The 21,397-nt window shown below is 37.0% G+C and overlaps 2 protein-coding genes across 10 annotated transcripts in view; both read right to left on the reverse strand.

Annotated features, from left to right (window-relative positions):
* Positions 1–67: 67 nt before the first annotated feature.
* Positions 68–10,947, reverse strand: LOC112526533 (UBP1-associated protein 2C-like). Of its 6 annotated transcripts, none has more exons than XR_003070612.1 (4): positions 10,043–10,947; positions 9,154–9,582; positions 1,740–1,839; positions 68–963 (listed from the first exon to the last, which is right to left on the reverse strand). XR_003070612.1 is itself a non-coding variant. In XM_025136855.1 (3 exons), the coding sequence occupies exons 1-2, from the start codon at positions 10,893–10,895 to the stop codon at positions 9,155–9,157; spliced, it is 1,281 nt and encodes a 426-aa protein (XP_024992623.1). In that variant the 5' UTR covers positions 10,896–10,947; the 3' UTR covers positions 1,279–1,839; position 9,154. The 6 variants fall into 6 exon arrangements, 3 of the variants coding, with proteins under 3 accessions (XP_024992623.1, XP_024992625.1, XP_024992622.1); XR_003070610.1 differs by having other exon boundaries at positions 68–966; XR_003070611.1 differs by lacking the exons at positions 68–963; positions 1,740–1,839 and adding exons at positions 5,459–5,734; positions 7,527–7,577.
* Positions 10,948–14,381: 3,434 nt separating this feature from the next.
* LOC112526904 (ubiquitin-like modifier-activating enzyme atg7) overlaps positions 14,382–21,397 on the reverse strand; it is an 8,687-nt gene continuing 1,671 nt past the window's right edge. For all 4 annotated transcript variants that reach the window (XM_025137343.1, XM_025137346.1, XM_025137342.1 and 1 more), the window contains exons 3-15: positions 20,693–20,907; positions 20,388–20,579; positions 20,243–20,297; positions 19,621–19,715; positions 19,230–19,419; positions 18,997–19,102; positions 18,784–18,928; positions 18,139–18,297; positions 17,829–18,017; positions 16,638–16,838; positions 15,700–15,815; positions 15,216–15,375; positions 14,382–14,691 (exon numbers count right to left, since the gene is read on the reverse strand). In XM_025137343.1, coding sequence (XP_024993111.1) covers positions 14,521–14,691; positions 15,216–15,375; positions 15,700–15,815; positions 16,638–16,838; positions 17,829–18,017; positions 18,139–18,297; positions 18,784–18,928; positions 18,997–19,102; positions 19,230–19,419; positions 19,621–19,715; positions 20,243–20,297; positions 20,388–20,579; positions 20,693–20,907 — 1,994 coding nt within the window. In that variant the 3' untranslated portion in view covers positions 14,382–14,520. The remainder of the gene's footprint in view (positions 14,692–15,215; positions 15,376–15,699; positions 15,816–16,637; positions 16,839–17,828; positions 18,018–18,138; positions 18,298–18,783; positions 18,929–18,996; positions 19,103–19,229; positions 19,420–19,620; positions 19,716–20,242; positions 20,298–20,387; positions 20,580–20,692; positions 20,908–21,397) is intronic.

Consider the following 21,397-nt stretch of genomic DNA (forward strand, 5'->3'; position numbering starts at 1 on the left):
TTTTTGAAGTTAAACCCTTTTGACTTATAATAAATTGATAAATGTTTTTGTATAAAAGCATAGTTATTTCAAATAAGCAAATCTCAAACACCTCCTAAAAATCAAAGATGGAACTCAAAAAAATGATTAGTTTATTGATGCATCTTAAAAATAGAATATAAGGGATCGTTTGCCAATTGCTAAAAGATTTGTTACAAAATAATTAAATAGTCAGAATAATTAAAAGTCTCTCATAATATAATGCAAAACAAAATATAATTATTTGGTAATTGTTCAGAATGAAATTTGGATGCTGAATGATTAAAGGGTCCATAATACAAAATCATTCAGAATATTTTACAACCATTAAGATGCTGTCTTTTTTCCCCTTGTTTATTTATCATTTTCATGAAGGGGTTGCTAGGTCTGATCAGTTTTGGTAATAATAAGACGACTTTTTTGTGCATTTGAAGGATCAGTTTTAGAACATATCCCAAAATCTCATCATATAAGTGGTCTGAATGAAAATGAGACCATTTTAGAACTCTTGTCAATTACCAGAAATACAGACTCTTTGGAAACAGAACTACCTTGATTACCACTAACACCATTCATAGTTATAAAACAAAAATCATTAGGTACTTCTTTGCTATATATTTCAAATATATAACATTGATCATAAACTTTTTGAGTCGTTTCTCGTAAAAGAGAGATTACGCCTTTACTGCATAATACAATTCCATCCCGTTTCAAAAACTTAGCAACAGCAGATAGCAAGTCCAGGAGAAAACCAAGAACCATGAGGCTGAATCTTTCTTTTACGTATATAATATTTATGCACGGCAAATAGTATTTGGTCTTGACCTCCAGGGAAGTTGGGCTCTATCGGTTGATGCAAATCTTTTGGGACCTTGTAAGATCTCAAGTTTGGCGGTGGATTGTTGCAGGCGGTTCTTCGTCTCCTTGTGACCACCAGAACCTGTTCTGCTGTTCATATCAAAACAAATGCATCTTAGATAGATCAAAATAAAATAAAGAACTTCCATTGCAATCAAGGTTCTAACTGATGGGAGATGTGGTGTGGCAGGAAGTTCAAGCTTTAGGAGCTTTTTCAAGGCATAGCTCAAGACATGAATATTTTAGGGTTATTCAACATGAATAATTTATGAAATAGTTGGTTTCTAGGTCCTCAAAATATTTATGGATCTCATTTGAACCCCACCCTCCACCCTATCTCTCTCTCTCTCTCTCTCTCTCTATATATATATATATATGTATATATATGAAAAAGTGTTTGTATAAAAGGCTCATCATAACAAGTTAACAACTGATAAAGCAATCTCACGGGTTTTAAGGAAAAATAGGAAGTATGGGTTAAAAAATGAACTTGTGCCAGAACACGGCATGTCGCACCACAAGACACCATGGTGTGCACCACGCTTTATACAGCCCCCACGGGGGTTGACGTGGCATCAGAGACGCGTCTCACGCCATGACGTGCCATTGTAGAACCATGGATATATTTATTAAAGTTAAAAGTTTTAAAGCATTTCCACACTCCATTATCCCATATTATTTCAAACTTTGTGCTACAGTTAGGTCATAACCATTCATTTATTTTTTTAAATCAACAATCATATTTTAATAAAGATCAAAAAGTACAACACCATGAATTGATCACACCATCATGAAAGTATCACATCATGAATGGCATAATAATAAATCAACAATAAATCACAAAAAAGTGAAAATTTGCTTACCAAACACTCTTGATCCAAGTTGCTGCAGAGTTCTCTTGTACCCTTGAAAGAAGGCTTAGGTAGGAGACTCTGTATGGAAGAAGGATTCTGGTCTCTCTCACTGGACAATTGTAACCAGATCATGGATATAAATTCCAACCACAAACTAGTATGCTAATTTTTTCTCTGAAACCTATGTATGGTTAATAATCACATACCATTATCAAAAAAAAAGCAATAATAAGTGGCTAAAAGAATCAAAAAAAAATCAAAACAATAAAATCACCACTTGACTACACCACTAAAACTGGCGAAATAGCAAAACTTAAACTGGATTTCCAAAACTATAACCACAACAAAGTTAATTAACCAAAACAGCAAGAAATCGCCAAATCAAACAAAATCCGCAATGGCTATGTAGATTTTATCAAAGAGACAAAAAAGTACAAAAAGTTGGACCAGATGATAGAAAACAAACACAGGTGTTGACAACTTTCATTACTTCATAGCAGAATACACAAAAAAGCCCAAAGCCCAGTCGGGGACAGGCCTCAAAACCTGAAAAGGCTTGATCGTGCCCTTTTCAACCCCAAATCTCGGCCCTGACCTTCTTTTACTCGCTGAAAACAGGCTTGGAAGGCTCGGGACCAGGCCCGAAAAAAGTCTTGGACTTGTGCATCTCTACTTATAGCATACTTCTAAATGTCCAAGATTTGCAGATACAAAAAATGCATATACAAAAGCTTTCATATCTTCAGCTAGCATAAGAGAGCATGATGTCAGAAATTCAGCTCTAAGTGGCATGACTGGATGACTAACAGGAAAAGTATGCCAAAGGATATTGTTTCTTAGATCATATGTTTCAAGCGTCTCAATCTTAACTTTCATGAACTTATGATAAAGGCACACGGCACTTAAAGCTCAATCAAACACACATTAGTAGAACAAAAGATAAATTTACAACATACGAGCATGTTGTATGGATAATGCATATGAATGTTACAGTATGCAACTTTATAGATTACAAACAAAGCAAATTTTGGTGCTAAGTTACTATGTGAAACATTTAAAATGAACACGATGATGATGATATTGAAGTATAGTTGCTACATCAGAACCAGCTTCAGAGTGCGTTTGGTACCGGGGACAAGACGGGACTGAACAAAAAACTTGGTGTCTCATGTTTGGTGCGACATTAGAATGGGACAGGGCAAGGACTTAGTGGGACAAAAAAAGGCACCACCAAAATAGATGGAACAAAAATTACAGATATGGGACAAGATTACTACATTACTAAATTACCCATCTCAAATTAAAACACGATGGGATGCCTAGAACAGCAACAATGAACCATCTGTTGAATCATCTTGATCTAGCTTCCTTGCACACGTTAGTATGTGCAACAAATGTATATATTGGCATATCACAAACACTATTTTTTCCTCTTTTTGAGTTGCAAGAAATGCTAGAATTTGTTTGATATTAACCTATTGATTGAGGGCCAATATTCACTTAAACAAGTAATAGGAAGATGACAAATCCCAAACATTAAATGATCTTCAACACATCAATCTAGAGAAAACATACAAGTATTAGGCGATTAGCTGCACAAGAAGGGGAAAAGGAGTAATTCAATAAGAAGACAACAAACACTTGCATCCTCATTTGTTTCATATAAAAATCCTAACCCATCTCACATTGACATTGATGCTATGTCATAGTTAAAACAGAAGCCAATATAAGAAAAGCAAAACCACATGTAGCTCTCGATATAGTTCCATAATATGAAATGTAGGCTGTACATAAGATCAGCTTTCAATAGGCTGTAGATCCCATATAAAGAACAAATGGAATCAAATGACGAAAGAAGTCTTGAAAAGATCCTTCTCTTTGCACAGAGCATGAAATTTGGGGCACAAAGCAGAAGCATTTAAAAAGATAAATCAAAATCAATCTTTCCACATGAATTGATGTACATGCCACAAACTTCCATGCACAACTTTTTACTTCTCTAATCCCCAAAATAGGCTCCGTTGATGGTCTCAAACCATTATAATCTACAAAGTTGTCAACTCTATGACAAGTTTTGAAAGATGGTCATCATATTTCAATCACCGATGTGAGCAGATTGTAAAATTGATAGGCATTGACCAACAAGTTTAGGACTATCACTAGCATGACCTATTCACTTCCAAACATGCACATAAGTTTCCAGTGGCTCAAGTCTCCTACCACGTTGAAGATCACATTCAAATTTAATTGTCTTCCTACTTCAACCATAATATATTGCATATTACTTCTCTTGTATCCCATCAATCGCATAAATATGAAGCAAACTCTTTTATGGGATGTCTGGTTGATTTCATTGTTTCTCTTCCTGCTAAATTTTTAATCTCAAGTTACCTATTTTCCCAATGCCATCATCATAAACTATTGAAAATATTTGATCCATGAAATTCCTCCTATTTTGTTGCCATTATTAGACCATGCATTCCAATTTGACTAAGAATTGAACTATTTTATAGAAGTACAAATATGTACCACATTGCATTTTTATGAGGCACAATGTATTTATCAGAAAAACTCTTTCAAGCCAAGGTGCCCAATATGAGAACAGCCTAGTGGATGCTTATATACTCACCTAGCATCAAAATATTCATGATATTGCCATTATCAAAACAGAGTACCCCATGAATCACAGGTAAGACCAATGGCAATAAGAAACTTATTTAGGTTGTTTGGTATCACAAAAATTCATGACATTGCCATTATCAAAACAGAGTGCCCCATGAAGCACAGGTAAGACCAATGGCGATACTTATTTAGGTTTTATAGTCCGGAAGCAGATTTCTGTTGAAAAACGGTGACAAGAAAATCTATCTGAAAAGAACGCAAGAAGAAATGCAATCAATGCATAATATCCAAAAAATCATATCATAACATGTGCATGGTACATGAAGTAACTGATGAGGCCATGTGTATCATAAGATTGTTTTGCAAATGCTTCAGAATTGATGACAAGCTGATAATTAAAAAAACAGATCAGACAATTGTGCTAGAATAGATCAAAGATGCTGGAATGTATGAAAACAATGAACTTAAGCAATAAGCATTTGCATCAGTACAGCCATCCACATGATGCAAGGGCCTCTTGTATATCAAATTTAGATGCTGTGAGCATGAAAAAACATCATCTGGTGCAAACAGGGCAAAAAGAAATGCAAGTACATACAAATAGTAAAAATTCCAAGCTCAAATTCCAAACCAAATTCAGCCATCCGACTGTCAGGTAGCACCTAACAAGATATTGCAGAAATAGATCACAAATAAAAATTACAAGATACATAAAAATCAGCATTCCCACAGTGACAGTGAACAGGAGAAGACATTAACACTTCGTAATCAAAGCATATTTTTTCCCTCAAATAGATAAATCCATAGCTCTAAAGAAGCCCATGCTTCAAATACAGTAAATACCAAAAATAATGGAAACCAGAAAGTGCCATCCGTATACATGTCAAATGCAGTAACAGTATAAATCCATCAACTGCCAACATTAAGACATCAGCTTGCATATATCATAAAAGATGATTGATAAGGAGCAATAGGATTCTTACCACGACAACGAGAAAAGACAGAATTAAGCCAAAAGATAGCAAAAATATAACAGAAATATGAACCAAGGACGAGAAATGTTGCACAAACATCCAAGTCTTCAACTAGAAGCTGCACGTATATGGTAGCTAGTAACCACATGGTGAAAAGACATTACATAACAAAGATATACTACAGCAAAAGATATCTTATAGCCCTCCCATTAAAACACGTTACAACTGTTTGCAAGTCCTAAACAAGGATCCAAGATTTACTACAGTAAACATAAACTAAGAAACATCATAAAAAACCACAACTCATATAGGCAGATAGAGTGAAGCAGCAACAAAGCACACCAGTCCATTTATCAACCACTCTCACCAACCATTTAAAGCATTTGCGTCCAAGAAGCTCTCATACACCTGAATCAAATATCCACATTGAGCTCAATCCATCATTCCAAATTCCAACACCAAAAGCCAATTAACAGCAAAATAAAATCATGACCAGTAAAAAGAGAAACTCAAATTACATGTTAGCCAAGAATTCTCAAGGATGCTCTTAAAAAAACAAGTAGAAAACTTTGAACTGTTTTAACAAAAAAGAACAATGACAGGCTACAAAATTAATAATAAGATAAGGTAAGTAAGAGAAACAAATGACAGAAATTTGACCAACAGTCAAAAAGCAACTTACAAACATGATGCAAACTCCAGTGTTTAAGCAGTTACACAATTAATAGGCCATACGAAATGAACCCTAAACCTACTCTGAAAGAGGCAGGATAACTAAAGCAATAAACAACCAGAAAAGTTCAAAACTATATTGCAAAGACATGAACAAACAGATATAGAGTCATTTTATTTGATGCAGAAAGCCTCGCCCATAATTTTTCTTGTATTAAGAGACATTGTTGCATGTTCACTTGGTGTCTTCAACTAACACTTGCAAACCAGTTTACGGTTTCAAGATTATTGTCTACAGCAACACTAAAACTCCCTTGGTTCAAGTTCAAGACAAAAAATCTAAAGACACAAAACCCCACATGCATGAAAAATGATTTTGCTGTTGACCAATGGTTATAGAAAAAAAGAAAATTCCGTTATGTAATAAAATTTGAGTTTCTATATACCCTGCAACAAATATATGCTTCCCTTTTTTTCAAAATTACCTCACCCTAACACCCCCCCCCCAAAATCTTTCCCGCTTCCTCTATATTTGTTTCCGACTCAAGCCTATTGAACCCCCATCAAAACCCCCCTCTCTATCGGTTTCTCACTTGAGGCACCAACATTGTTTTGTGGTTCCTCGACAAACCTGCTTCTCCCTCATATCCTTTTCTCCTTGTTGGGGGTTGTGCTTCTACTTTTTTGATGTTTGGTTACGTTTGGTTTGGTTACAAGAAGGCAAGGAAGAAGCAGATGCAGAAAAGATAAGCAATACACCACTCAAACAAACCGGAGCAAAAGGTAACCAAACAGGAACAAATAAAAGTACAAAACCCCAACAAGGAGAGGAGGAGACGAGAAGAAGATACTGATGCAAGGAGACAAGGAAGAAGATGCTGAGTAAGAAATCAAGAAGAAGATACAAGATATAGGTGTGTCCTGTGAGAAACAGATATATAGAGAGAGAGAGAGGTTTCAACAGGGACTTTGGGGGTTTGATAGGCTCAAGTGAGATAGAGATAGTGAGGGAGAGGGGATTAGAGCAGTTTTAGGGAGGGGTAATCTTGCGGAAAAGGTTAAGCATATTTCCGTATAGGGCAACGGTGGGGCATTTTTTGGGGGTCATATTAAGCATAAAAACTCGTAATATCCTTTCTAAACAGCAACCAATACATCGCGCACACACAAAATCAGGCCTTACAGTTTCGCTTTTGCTGCTACAACTAAAAAGAAGTTACTTGATGCAAAAAAAAAAGCAAGTTCATTCGATGATGAGAAAAAGACTACATTGAAGATGACAATGACAATCATGATAAGAAAATTTATTTGACAGTGAGTGGCCCTCCTTCTCTTGATTACATCAACAGCCAGACTACCTTAAATCTTTATGAACAATGGGCATGCAAAAATAATTCTTTACCATCAAAGACATCAATGTTTCATGCATAATTGCATAAAGAATATAGCATAGAACAAACTGACTATAAGAAATGAAACATGTAGCAGAAAGCAACAATCCTAGTATAAAAAATCTTGTAAAACTTACCTTCTCATAACAGGGTTCATATGCAAATAACACATAACAAGAAAGAAACACCTGTTTGCAAAATAAAAGATCATCTAACAAATCCAATTTATACCATCAAACAACATTCCTTCTATAGAAAAACCTTGAACCTTTTGACATACCTCTTTGTAAGATCCAAATCATATATACCAAAAAACAATAAACCTGTCTTCTCGTCTAGAAAAATAAACCAAAATATAGAAGAGTAGAGATCATACAAGTCAAGATATATGTAATTTTTTATGAACACATCTCGGCCAACTAGTTCCAAGCCTCGGCCTAACTATCCCAATGCTATTTCACCTTAAAATGACTGAGATGTTATTAATTTTACAAGAAAATGAATGGTTACTATGAGCTCTTTGCTAAAATCATGGAATCACAAGGTAAAGAAAAAGCCAAAGCACAACGCTACATAACCCTTCATTTCTTAGCAATATGTAACAGCTGAAAATCATTTTTTGGAGTATATTAAAATCTTATGTATCAATAATCAATCGTTATCCCATCATTTTCGTTTTCGACCATGGACTGAACATAACACCAACATAAATCATATATCTAACCATTGCATCCATCCCTTAATTATAAAGGGCAAAAAAGCCTCCTGCAGCTACTTCCACTAATGCCCATATTGGTGAAATTATCAGATCAGAAATCTAAGACTCACAAGAGTCGGAAAGACGCAGAGTCAATCTTATTCAACGTAGCAAGTCTCGAGAGAAATAAAGGATTCAGAACAGAAGAAAACCAAACGAAAACAAAAAATGAAGCAGGTAAACAAGCTGATGCTCCTAAGAAAAATGAAACAAATGAAAATACTAGTAAAACCAACTAGTAGAACAGATATTCCAAGCCATCACCCAAAAAACCTAGGCAACAACATAATTTTAGAACATTTGTCAAGTGTCATGTCCATACAACTCATAAACTACCAGTTGAAAGCATACACTCCCTTTCTTTATAGCCAATAGTATATTGTTGATAATACTCGCTTCGATCAAAAATAAAGGTCAACAATGAAAATGGCACACAGTTTTAGGAATGTGTAATTATTACACTTCTTAATAGAGAACCTTTCCATCTCATAATTAAGGATAGAATGGGAAAGCGGATACTTTTGGACAAACTAAAATTGAAATGTGGGCACTTATTTTGAGATGGAGGGAGGAGCTCAGTAAAAAAAAACTAATAATAACATAATTAAGTGGCAAAGAAGGAATAATAGACAACAAAAAAGGAAGTAAACATATTGAACAACTCAGTCACATGCCAAAAAACCAGATACACAAATTTTGCTGGAACTGAAGACAGGGAATCAGGCATACATTCAAACTGTGCAAATTCTAGTTATCTATCATCTCACAAATCATTATAAACTTTTTACCCCACAAGAGAGAAGAAAACACAATGTGCACATTAAAAGACAACCAAACTCAGGTCTGCCACAGAACAAATACCCAATTTTACACACAAAATCAAAAGTGAATTAGTTGACTTCGAACTAGGAGGAAGCACCTGCTTATTTCTATAATGCATGATGTATGAAGGAATATACAAACATATTCAGAAACAAATTAGAAGAACATGAAAAACATAAAAATACCTCAATAATAAGGAGTCCCGCCCTGGTACATCCCACCATGAGGGCCTCTAGGACCCGCTGGTGGGAGGTTCGGTTGTGTTGGATAAGCTGAAGACATACCATAATTTCCACCATCAGGGTATCCTCCCTGAGTTGGTGGCATTCTGTTAATTGAAGATGCAAAACTGTTCGGCCCCGGATGATCTGGGGCTGCACCCCCTCCACCATAATGTGAGCCACCACCATATCCACCACTGCCATATCCGCCACTACCATACCCACCACCGCCATACCCACTTCCCCCACCACCACCACCAAATGAGGGTGGTCCCTGATTTCCATAACCATGACCACTGCCAATTGCTGAAGGCACTGAAGAATTTAGTTGTGGATTTTGATGAGAAGGCAAAGGAGGCCCACCAGAGAACCCTCCATACGATGTTATCCCACCTGTAATTCACCATTAGAATAAAAGTTAATCAACTCAGCCCGGGATGTCTTAAAATTAATGAGTAAATTACTCCAGTATTCCTGTTTCTTCTTTGGTTTCAATTGCTTATCACTAGTACAGTAACACCAACCACAATTCTGTCTATTTGGACATAGGAACATTGCTTCTAACAGCACACAACAGCATAACTACCAATATTGGAATACCAAAGCACCTTGTTTTCTACATTTGGACTCCCAACTGAAATTTAAATGATTGCCATAACCAAAAGTTTCTACCTAATCCGAACACAAAAAAACCAACTTCTTCAAAATATTAAACCCTCCAAAAATTAAAGAAAAGAACCTACAATGACAAACAAAATTCATATATTCTCCAAAGCACACCTATGTAAATTCGTTTAAATCATTGAATTTGAACATATAAACGGGATCAAAATTCACAGGAAAAAAATCTAACCTGGCATACCATACCCCGCATTCATGGACCCTGGCATTGATCCATGGGGTGGAGCGGCATCACCAGGCATCCCAGTAGGTCCTTGTGGCCCACCTGCTTTCCCCTTCTTCCCATCAGTAGCCATTTTACACATAACCTGGTGCCCATCAATGTTCTTAATTGGATCAACAAGTGAATTTCTCGCCCCTTCCTCAGTTTTATAAACGAAAAAAGCAAACCCCTTTTGTTTCCCTGACTGTTTATCAAACCCTAACGGCCCTTCTTCTATCTCCCCATACGATGAAAAGTGACTCAAAAGTCTATCCGATGATATCTCAAACGGAACATTTCCGACGTAAATCTTCCTCGTCGACACATCAACATTAGCTAAATCCCTGGCCGCCGCTAACTGCGCAACCGTAATTCTACCATCGATCTTCTTGCTAGGTTGTTTCAAAGCCATAACCGCCCCGTCTATATGCCTAAAAGTAACAAATCCATAACCTTTAGATTTTCCAGTAGTTTTATCAGTTATCACAATAGCCTCTTCGAGTTCCCCAAAAGCTGAAAAGATAGATCGAAGCTTATCCGTGGTTGTTTCCCAGCCGATACCGCGGATGAAAAGTTTGCGTTGGGTAGGATCGGAGTCTACGACCGATCGAACGGCGTCCAGAACAGCGATGTCTCGGACGACTACGGTTTGTAGGACGTCGAGTAGCTGCTCTTTGGTGAACGGTTCAAGTATTTTGCGCGCATCCTGTGGAGTAAGACTTGGAAAGGAGTATGACGGTGGTGGAGCAACGACGTCGTTAGTAACATCGGTGGTGAATTGGCCACCGTTCTCCTCCATTTTTCTCTTCTTGGAAAGATCCATTCCTTACCGCCGGTGAACTGTAAACCCTAGCGCGATAGAGAAACCCTGAGGGAAGATCTCGGTGGAGTTAAACGCCATTTAAAGGTCCATGTGGTATTTATAGCTCCAAGATTGGGTATTGATTGGGCCAATGATTGGGCCACAACGATCCCATTTAATTGGTGACCGCCAAACCGGCTCGGACCGACGGAAAACCAGAACCGGTACCGACAAGTAGAGATGGTCAAAAACCGGACCCGGGCCAGGTCGGATTGGTTCCAATCGGTCCTAACCTTTCTCATAATCGGCCATAACCGGTCCCGGCGTAATCGGTCCCGGTCTCGGTCCCGGTCGAAAATGATAGGACCGGTCAAGGTACTTTATAACCGGTTATGGGCCACCGGTCCCGGTCCCAACTGGTCCCTGCATTAAAAAATAAGATTTTTTTTTTATTTTTTTAATTATATATATTTTTAATACATTATAAAATTTACAATTGAGTCACTCAAATACACTTTAAAAATATGTTTTAATATAATTAAAATTACGTTTTCTTATAAAAATACATTATAAAATTATTTATAAAATTACTTGAATTTTCGGGCCGGGCCGGTCCATAGTCAGTCCCATAACCGGTCCCGGTCCCACGAAACTACCAAAAACCTCAATCGATCCCGTTTTCGGTCCCGCCGGTCCTTTGTCGGTCCCGGGCCGGGCCGGGCTGATTTGGCCATCTCTACCGACAAGGGCCGGTTAAAGGAGGCATCAGGCCCGGTAGGGACTGGCTCGGCTCGACCCAGGACCGGTTTTTGGCCATCAATACATTTAATACATTGTTATTTTATTTTTATGAAGTTATTGGTATAATTTAAAGTTGTAATAATTAGTTTTACCTGTTTATTTTATGAAAATAGGATAATACTTTATACCATATTCAATCATATGTGATATTGTAGTCCATTAAATTTGATACGAAATCAGATATGTAGGTAATTTTTTACGCGACCTAGGTCATGGGTTAAGGGACCGTTTACTAAACACTTACCTGGGTAAGCGCTTACCAAATAACATTACCTCACCAGATGAATATGGTAAAGACCAATAATCTTACTTAGTAAGAGCGAGACAAGGACCAAGAGTTTTACCCGGTAAGTAAAGGCGACGACTCTTACCATGGTAAGTGCTTACCGGGTAAATTGTTGCATACAATGTCGTTTTTGTGGACTAAAATCTTTCCCGGTAAGTAAATAATAGTGTTAACCAATAAGCACTTACCGGGTAAGTGTTTGGTAAACGGCCCATAAGTCGTCCAGAAGGTGTTCCTGTGTTTTCATAAAATGAATGTGTTCTCGTTTGAAATTTTATCGGGATTTTAGAGAAAAGATGGAGTTTTAGCAATGCTAAAATGGAGGAAAGATGTATTTTTAGCAATTTTTTTTGCTTCAACAACTATGTTATTTTGTTTGTTAAAATATAGAGAGAGAAAAACAGGAGAGGTTGTAAAAATCTAGAGGAAGAGAGAAAAAAAATATTATTTTAATAATAAATGTTTAGGAGAAAATAATATTTTATTAAATGTATTGAATATTTTAATAATACTAATTAATGTTAGAATTTACTAAAATAGCGTACCTGTTGGAGTTGGATGTAATTGTTTTTAAAGATTTTGACTTTTGATACTTTATTGTAGAGAAAAAAAAATTAACATAGCTACTGGAGATGCTCTTATTTAATAAAAATCAGTTGTAATCAGTGCACAAAAATGAACTTGTTTTACCTAAGTGGCGTTTGGTTCTTTGCTTGGAATCACTATGGATATGGGCTTTGACTATTTGTTATATTTATCGGATCTTTTTGTTGAATACTGAATTTATAATCGTTCTATAAGTGTTGGGGTCACGGGGTTATGTACAAACACGGCAACTTTTGGAAACAACTTCGACATTATCTAATATGCAACGATGCGGTAAATGATACTAATACTTGCATTAGATCTAACACAAGTTAGTAACGATGAAATTGACTTGTTTTTAGTAAATAATATAATTGTCGTGATACAATTTATTATTTGACTAAACGGAATCAAAATAGAACGTAATCTGGTTTTATCTGCTATCTTGGGAACTTAAGTTTAAAAGCTCTATTCCGGGAAAACATCTATTTTTTTCCTGCAATGAAGGGTTCAAGTACGTTCTTAATTCAATTAAAAGGAATATATTATAACTTTGTAAATAAAAATCTTTTTTTTTAATATTAGACTTTCTTGGGTGTCATGCTCATCGTAGACACCAAAAATGTAGGTTTTAAAAGCAGATTCTAGAAAGTAATAACCGAAACAAAATACGTTCTATATTGATGCAAATATAGTGACGTGTTCTATTTATTAACGATAGGGAATGGAAATGATTGGGGGGGGGGGGGGGGCTTAGAATGGTATCATATAAACGACACATTACCCTAAAACCAAAAATAAAATGGACAGAGTACGTCGCATATAGAGATGGGGTATGTGAGTATGATGTAGACATATTTGTCCTCTGCTTCGAGTAAAATAAATGTTTCTATAAAAATCTCTGACTTGTGAAAAGTGTGTGAGAGAAAGAAAGTGTGTCAAAATATTTGAATAATTTTATAAGAAGAATCAAAGGCTGCTTAGAAATAAGCAGTACAATATAAATATAAACAGGTAAAATAAACATAATAAAAGTAAGGTAATGACGTATCTTCTAGTTTATCCTAGGACTTTCGTAACCAATCTAACAACTTACCAACCTTATGAGCACTCTCTACCTAAAATCAGTCTCTTTTCCTACCGTCTATACTAGCTATGGGTTCCTACCCCTGGTCTGTTTACTAAATGCTTATCCCGATAAGTGTTTACTGTGGTAAGTGCTTACTGGTAAAATTTAACAATATTACTTACTTACTGGTAAGACTTTAGTCCACAAAAACGGTATTGTATGCAACAATTTATCCGGTAAGCACTAACTATGGTAAAAGATGACGACCCTCACTTACCACCATATAAGACTCTAGATTGTCTTCTCTCTTACCAGGTAAGATTATTGGTCATTGTCATATGCTCTAGATCCAGTGAAATAATGTGACTTGATAAGTGCTTATGGGATAAGTCTTTTGATAAATGGCCCATAAGTTTCCCTATATCATATGGGTTGTCATATTTCTTCTCATGAAGAGGTGATTATTCGGGCGGTTTATCGAGTATTCAGGTTATTCAATTTTGTGAAATTTTCAAATCATCTGAAAATCGAACTGAATCTATCCAAATAACGTTTAGTATTAATTGGATTAGGTTTCAATGAACATCAACATCAAAACCAAAACCAAAAGGCCTTTGACCTAACGATATCGTAGTCTTTGGCCTTTTAAGAGGTCAAGGGTTCAAACCTCACCAAAGATGAGAAGAGTGTGTGAGTTTATTTGTTGCATTTACCTTATATAAATATTATATACTTAAAAAAAAACATCAACATCAACATAGCTTAATGGTTAAAAAAATTAATTGGTTATTTATATGTTAAACAATATTTGTAATTTTCCAGAAATTAACTAAATTGAATAAGCTACCATGTATTTATTATTCACGGATAAGTTATACTTCATACTGAAAAAATACACGAGAAAATTAGATTTCAACACAATCATCGTCGTTATCAGTCTCGTTATCCCAGTCAAGTTCGAAAGAGTTAGCCGATTTCATCAGTTCCGTTAGTCCGGTGAGATCCTCCAAATAAGTAGGATGATTGATGGCTTGTAGGACGAAATCTAGACCCCTTTTCCGATACTCAGAAACCACCTAAAAATCACAATAAGTCGAACATCAACATCAAGAATGGATAAGTTGGTATTAAAGAGGATTAAGCTCTACTAATTATCAAAGAAACATTTGTTCTACTCTTTAGGACAGATAATAGCCCTTCATACTTCCCCTCCCCCACCTTACTTCAGAGTGGGATATCAGGGTTTCGTTTGGCTTGGTTTAAACTCCGCCAATATCCACTTTACACTTTGAGATAGATGACAACTCTGCATACATCCTCCCTCCTCCTCCTTGGAGTGGGGATCAGGGGTTCATTTGGTCTAGTATAAAGTCTAATACACACACACACACACACACATATATATATATATGTATTGACGCATATATACAATCCAAATATGTATTCTGTCAATGATTATTCATCAATGCATATCTACTATATATGCATCAATGCATATATTCATTGAAATTCATAGTGTATATGCATCAATGCATATATGGGTTCTCAAAATATTTATGGTTCTCATATGATCTTCTCAATTGGTAAAAAGGGAACTTACAATTGGGCAACAGGCGGTGCAGCTATTCGAGGAATGTCCCACAAGTATCATCTGAGAGAACTGCGATAGGGCACCTCGGATTTGATGGGGTAATATACCAAGAGGCTGCTCACTGTTTCCACCATCCAAAGAGTTGCCAAATTCAGCTTTTGCTGATATCCTGTCGAAAATATGCACCAAAACTAATAACACTTCGATCACAACATAAAAAATGTCGAACAATCAATTAACCCAAGACCGTTTCCCATTTTCTTCACGGAAACAACTGCTCTACCCTTGGAGGGTAGACGTCAGGTATGTGAACATCACCCCCCCGGACCCCACCTTCAGGTGGGATACACCTGGCTCGTTTGGTTTGGTTTATTTTTGTTTCCCATTTTCTCCATCCTTCTAAGTTTATGACTTCTTGGAGTGAAAAAGTAACATGCATAAGAAGTAACAAATACCGTCAAGAATCTAATTTGGTTCAAAACTGGAGCATTACCCAAGAGGATGATGCAAAATCCCAACCAACAGTTCGACTGCAAGGGCCGATGCAATAGGAGCAAGTCCAGGACGTGTCACCGTGCATTGCTGGTCCAAAGTGCGGTTAGCCGTTGACTGCATGATTTGTGGAAGAATGATTGTAAATTAGTCATCTTTGGTATCAAAACAAGCTAGCTGTTAAGGCTATGTTTGGCAAACTAGAGGCTATGTTTGGCAAACTAGAGGCTATGTTTGGCAAACTAGCTGTTAGTTGAAAAGCTAGTTGTTGGCTTATAAACTAGTCATGTTTGGTGCTAAAAAAACTAGTTGATAAGCTAGATCATAATGTAAAATGACCTAAAAGAACATTTGAAAAATTATAAGGGACATAATGGGGATAAAGTGAAAAAAGCCCCCGCAGCTTATTACTTAAACTAGCTTTTCAAAAAAACTAACTTATGGCTAACCAATGAGGATACCGTCACTTTTTCTCATCTTCTCACAAAAAGAAGATGTTCTCACTAGAACCCAACCCTATACACACACACATACATGTATACAAACGAAGGATCGTGTGAGAGTAGGGGTTAAGATGAGAAGCGTATGAAGGGATTTGGACCCTTGATCACTTTTAGTCTAAAACCAACCCATGAATTACGGTTTAGAAGGGAACTGATCCGGTGCTTCTCATTAATGTTGATCTTCAATTAGGATTGATCCAAGGGTGGAGATTTCTTCTTACCCTTCTCACCATAACTCTCATTTCTTACCGGAACCCAACCCTATATATATTGGGATTTAAGTATATGCACATTTTTATAATGTTTGAAGCCTAAAAGCCCGATGTAATGGAAAATAGCTAGTTATCAAATAAAATAAATGGCGAACACGGAACACCATATATTGAAAATTTTACTCTATGACATGCGTTCATTGAGATCAAGAGAAACTACGTACATCCACAGGGGCAACAACATCGTTGCAGAAGTAACATCCCAGCCTCATCTTGCTATCTCCCTGTGTCATTGACATTTCTTCAACACCGGCAGATAAAGAACTAACAGGTTCGGCTTTCGATTCATCAGTTGCAGTGAGCGGACCAGCACCATGACGCATTACCAAGAAACTGTCAAACCCCAATGCGGCAGTAATTGTAAGCTGAGGATTAAAGTAAAAAGCATGTCAATGCCAGTTCTCTTGGCAGCTGAAACATTAAGGGCCTAGTAATAACTATCTATATTACTATGCAGTTAATAGCGCCGCTATAGCAGTGAAATAGCGGATAACGGTCCTGGCCAAAATAGCAATGCATGAATAGTGGTGTTGCAAATAGCAGCCACTATTACCGCTATTGACCGCAATTTTGATACCAAACAGCGGTTGCTACTACTGATTTTTTTTTGCGATCGACCGCGTTAACTGCTTACCTACATTATAGAAAGATCCAAGATCTTATTTAAAATCAAACTAAACGAGCGCAGTTTATACTTTATCCCGCCCGGAGGTGGGGTCCCTTGGGGGGGGGGAGATGTATCATGTACGTAAACCTGACCTCTACCTAAAAGAGTAAAGCGGCTGATTCTGTGAACACCTCGGGCGAGTGAAAAGTGTGTAAAAGAAAGAAATACAGATATGTTAAAATTTGAAAAGGTAGACATGAGTAAACGACAGCAATACAACTAAGGGGTTGTTTAGTTTGTTATCCATTAAGTCATGTATGGATAAAGTAGTCTTTGTGGATTAATCTGTTTGTTATAGATTGAGAAGGGTTTTTTTGGGAGGGTTTTTTCAATATGGAAGAAGCGTGTTTTTTAATTGGAAGGGCAAGGTCTGGAAAAAACTTGGCTTTCTACATAAAGCTTTCTCCTAGAAGCTTACTGAATAAGCCACTTTCTATATCATTAAGCCACTACCAAACAGTCATGTATAGCTGACCGAATAAGCTGTGACTCCCATTAAGCTCATTAAGCTGCTAACAAACAGGCCCTAAGACGGAGAGACAAATATGCTAAAGTTTGAGAAATTAGATATTAGAAAGCAACGACGACATAAATAGCAGCAAGTACAAGGAAAACATAACCAAGGTGTGGAACAAAGGGAGTACAACAGCCAAACAGACATGTACAAGTACGAACGACAACAGCTAACCTTATTAGCATTTGAACATAAAAGAGTTGGAAGCCAACGACTTTCCCTTGTATCAGTCAACAAAAAAATGGCATCATGAGACTCGACCAAATCATGGAGACTTCTGCAGTCATCAAGCACGTTGTGCTCTTCTTGACTAGGTACCGGATGCCCAGGCATAGGTATAGCCATCACCACCCCTTCTGCTTCCTGCAAATGATGAATCAACGTGTAAAATTAAAATGTTCAATTAAACTTTTAACAAATATTCTGAAATATATACATATATATAGAGAGACAGATTTTAATACTGAAGAAAAGATTAATTTACCACTGCTGGAAAAATTCTCCGGAGACTTTTAGCTGCTGCTAAGGCTTTAAAATCCCCACCATCGAGACAGTCTTCCAATGTATATAGGGATTGCCGCAATGGATTTGACATGGCCACCTTACCACTATCAACTAACGTTATTTTCCGTACACCCCAAGCCTGCAGATACACAATTTATAAGCCTCAGTGTAGAGGTTTGAGTAAGTGAGAATGTGGTGAATTTTGGGGTCAGAAAAAATGTCACAAATTACCATTATACCCTTTTTGCAATGAACAAACATACATGTCACGAGGTACTTTTGGAGAATGATAAATTTTTATTTATGATTGATACAGATGAGAGATACTTGCTTTGTCCCAAAATAAATGGGATGTCCAAGTGGTCATCAATATTTGGTAAATCAAACCAAACGATCTTAGTATATCCCGCTCTTCTTTTGGGGGGCTGTAGGCAGATCTGACTGCTATCCCAAACGATAAAGCGGTTGTTTCGGTGAAGACCCGCATGTTATCACTATTTGGTGATGATTACAGACGGTACACAGATAATTTTGGATCAAAATGTTTTAGAAAGGGAATGATGCATTTGTTTTGGGACATCAGAAAAAGGTAACTATTACATTTTTTCGGGACGTCGACACTCACCATAAGCATGCGAGCCACCTGGCATCCAAGAGTCCCAGCTCCCAACAAAAGACACTTGGTGCTAGATAACATACTCAAGTCCAAAGACGGCAGGGCACGCCATCTCATTAGCTTTAGATTCAAATCCGCAGCTGATACAGCCATCCTGTAGGATTTAATTACTAATGTTATGGAAGGCGACTCACAAAAACACAATTCAGCTACCCAACTTACCTAGTTGGATCCATTGAAGTAGATAGGTTAATGCATCTAGGTATTCTCTTCCCTTTATTGAGTTCCCATCCAACAGCATTAGGCACATGCTGTTGATCTTGCCATGCTGATTTACATAAAAGTAAAAAGGATTTTACATGTTACAAGAAACAATTGCAGATCAAAAGTAATACTTTTGAAGAGGCAAAATATTGATTTTTTAAAGAGTTGTTACCCAATTTTGGCCGCTCTACCTTGTGAAGGTTGTACCAGAGCCTCACCAATGAGGGACAAACCCAAATCAGCAAAGCCATGGTTCTCGCGATAGCATAAAAACTGAACCTTCTTAATGTTCCATCTTGCAGAAATAAATGCCAGAAAGTTGCGTAGAGGCCAGCCAGGATTGTTTGGAAGATGACAGGGATCATAGAAAGCAAATAGGATCTGTCAACCAAACAAGAAGTTTTTTCAAAGAACTATGGCACTGAAAGATTTTGCCAGAATCTTTACTAGGTTATATTGATAAGTTGTATAGTATAACCCATCATGGGTTGTACCATAAAACTCACCCCTGTATTCTGTAAAGGCTCTGGCACTATTAGCAATTCGGGTTTTCTATATTTAGAAAGATAAACGTGTCTTGACCTTATGACCGTCCTGTTGACAAGCTTTGAAGTCCTTCAGAGATCTAATAGTCGCATGCGAATTTGAAGAAATGGAGACCAAAAAGAATGGCACATCTACAAAATCATGTCTTTAGCAACTTTGAATCCAAAATACTCTACGTGCTTCACATATGAATACATTTCCAACATTTAAGGTAAAAGAAATGCTCAACTTCTAAGTCTATTTTAGAATTATTTAGTTGCTATTCGTTTATACCATATTCCTTTATTCCTCGTTCTCCATTCTCCATTTGTGGGTCTCGTCTTCATTTATCCTCATGGCAAATAAATTGAACCCAAAAGATCTTCATTTTCCTCACATCATATAAGGACCAATAAAATGCAAATGCTAAGTGGCCTAAAAGGTTAAAATAATGTAGAAAATCTTGATAACCACATTAACTTTAAAACAAACAGAAAAACTTGGTGTTAAGTTCCATCACTTTTCACTATGAAAGAGATATGTTTGATCCCAAATCTATATGTAGAAACACACATGTCTATTTGTATATATGTACGTGTCTGTATGCCAGAGGGGTGATACAGATGAGTATACAGACCATTTAAGGACAAGGATGGCACAAAAGTACAAATGATTCTACCTGCTGTTAAACTTGACATACGCCACTCATTACAACATGCCGACACAGATTCAGCCTGTATGCCATGAAAGTAAAATGTTACATCTTTAAGCAACAAATAAGAAACACGGTTAATTACAACAGAAATAAATCTAAATCATTGCACCTCTTGCAGGGTGAACCATTGGGATGCTGGCCTCAAATTAACTAATGTTGCTGGAGGGTCAAGAACCAGAGCAGGGAATGCAAACCAGTAATAAAAGTTAAATTTCTTGAGGTCTGCAAACGATATAAGAAGGAACCTCAAAAGCACAGAACTGTCCTCCTCTGCCTTTCCTGATCTAATATCCTCCCAAATCTGGAATTCAAGATTTTGATATTACAATCATATATAACTAGAAAATGGCATGTTAAATGGAACTATAAAAAAGTTAACACGTGTTGAGTTTTGACAAAAGAACGATATCATACCTTCTTTGCTTCAGCCTTTAACAACCCTTGTTTATCCAGGGAGTGATACCCTTCTAACGTGTTTGTATTGTAAAGAATGCCAGGCACAGAACATTTGTTTCTGTTCCCACGACTTGTTTCGGTCGGTAGACCATCACTTGGTTCAGTAGGCAAGGATTCAGTAAGGAGAGTTAGATGGCTTGACACTTGAGGGTTGGAGCAAGGTGCATAGAAGCCTACAAAGGATACCATTAACACAGTCAAATTAGTACGAATAATAGCAATGACTTAATCCCACAGTATAGGACTATATCTTTCGTACAAACAAAAATCATCGAACTGATTAGTTATTCAGACATTTCCGAGGACATGACGTCTGCTAGGAGTAATTGGAGACGGATGACTAGGTATGGGGACATATAGCTAGCGTAGTTGAGCATAATGGAGTTGAACAGGTTGGGAGGGGGTAGAGGGCTGGCAATATAGGCCAGGGATCTGTTCTTGCGTTACTTCTGTGTGGGTTTTGCATTACCTTACCTATTGTATGTTTTCAATGTACCTATTCGTTACTTTTTCTTACTTATTTTTCTCGTCTTTCGTTCACCATATGCTAATCTCTATTCCTTTTACCTATTTGCTCCTGCTCTCACACAAGTCGGGGGTCTTTAGGTAATCAACCGCTCCTCTTTGAAGTAGACGTGAGGTCCACGTACCCCCCCCCCCCCC

The sequence above is a fragment of the Cynara cardunculus genome (genome assembly GCF_001531365.2).
Source record: "Cynara cardunculus var. scolymus isolate 2C chromosome LG 14, CcrdV1, whole genome shotgun sequence".
NCBI lineage: Eukaryota > Viridiplantae > Streptophyta > Magnoliopsida > Asterales > Asteraceae > Cynara > Cynara cardunculus.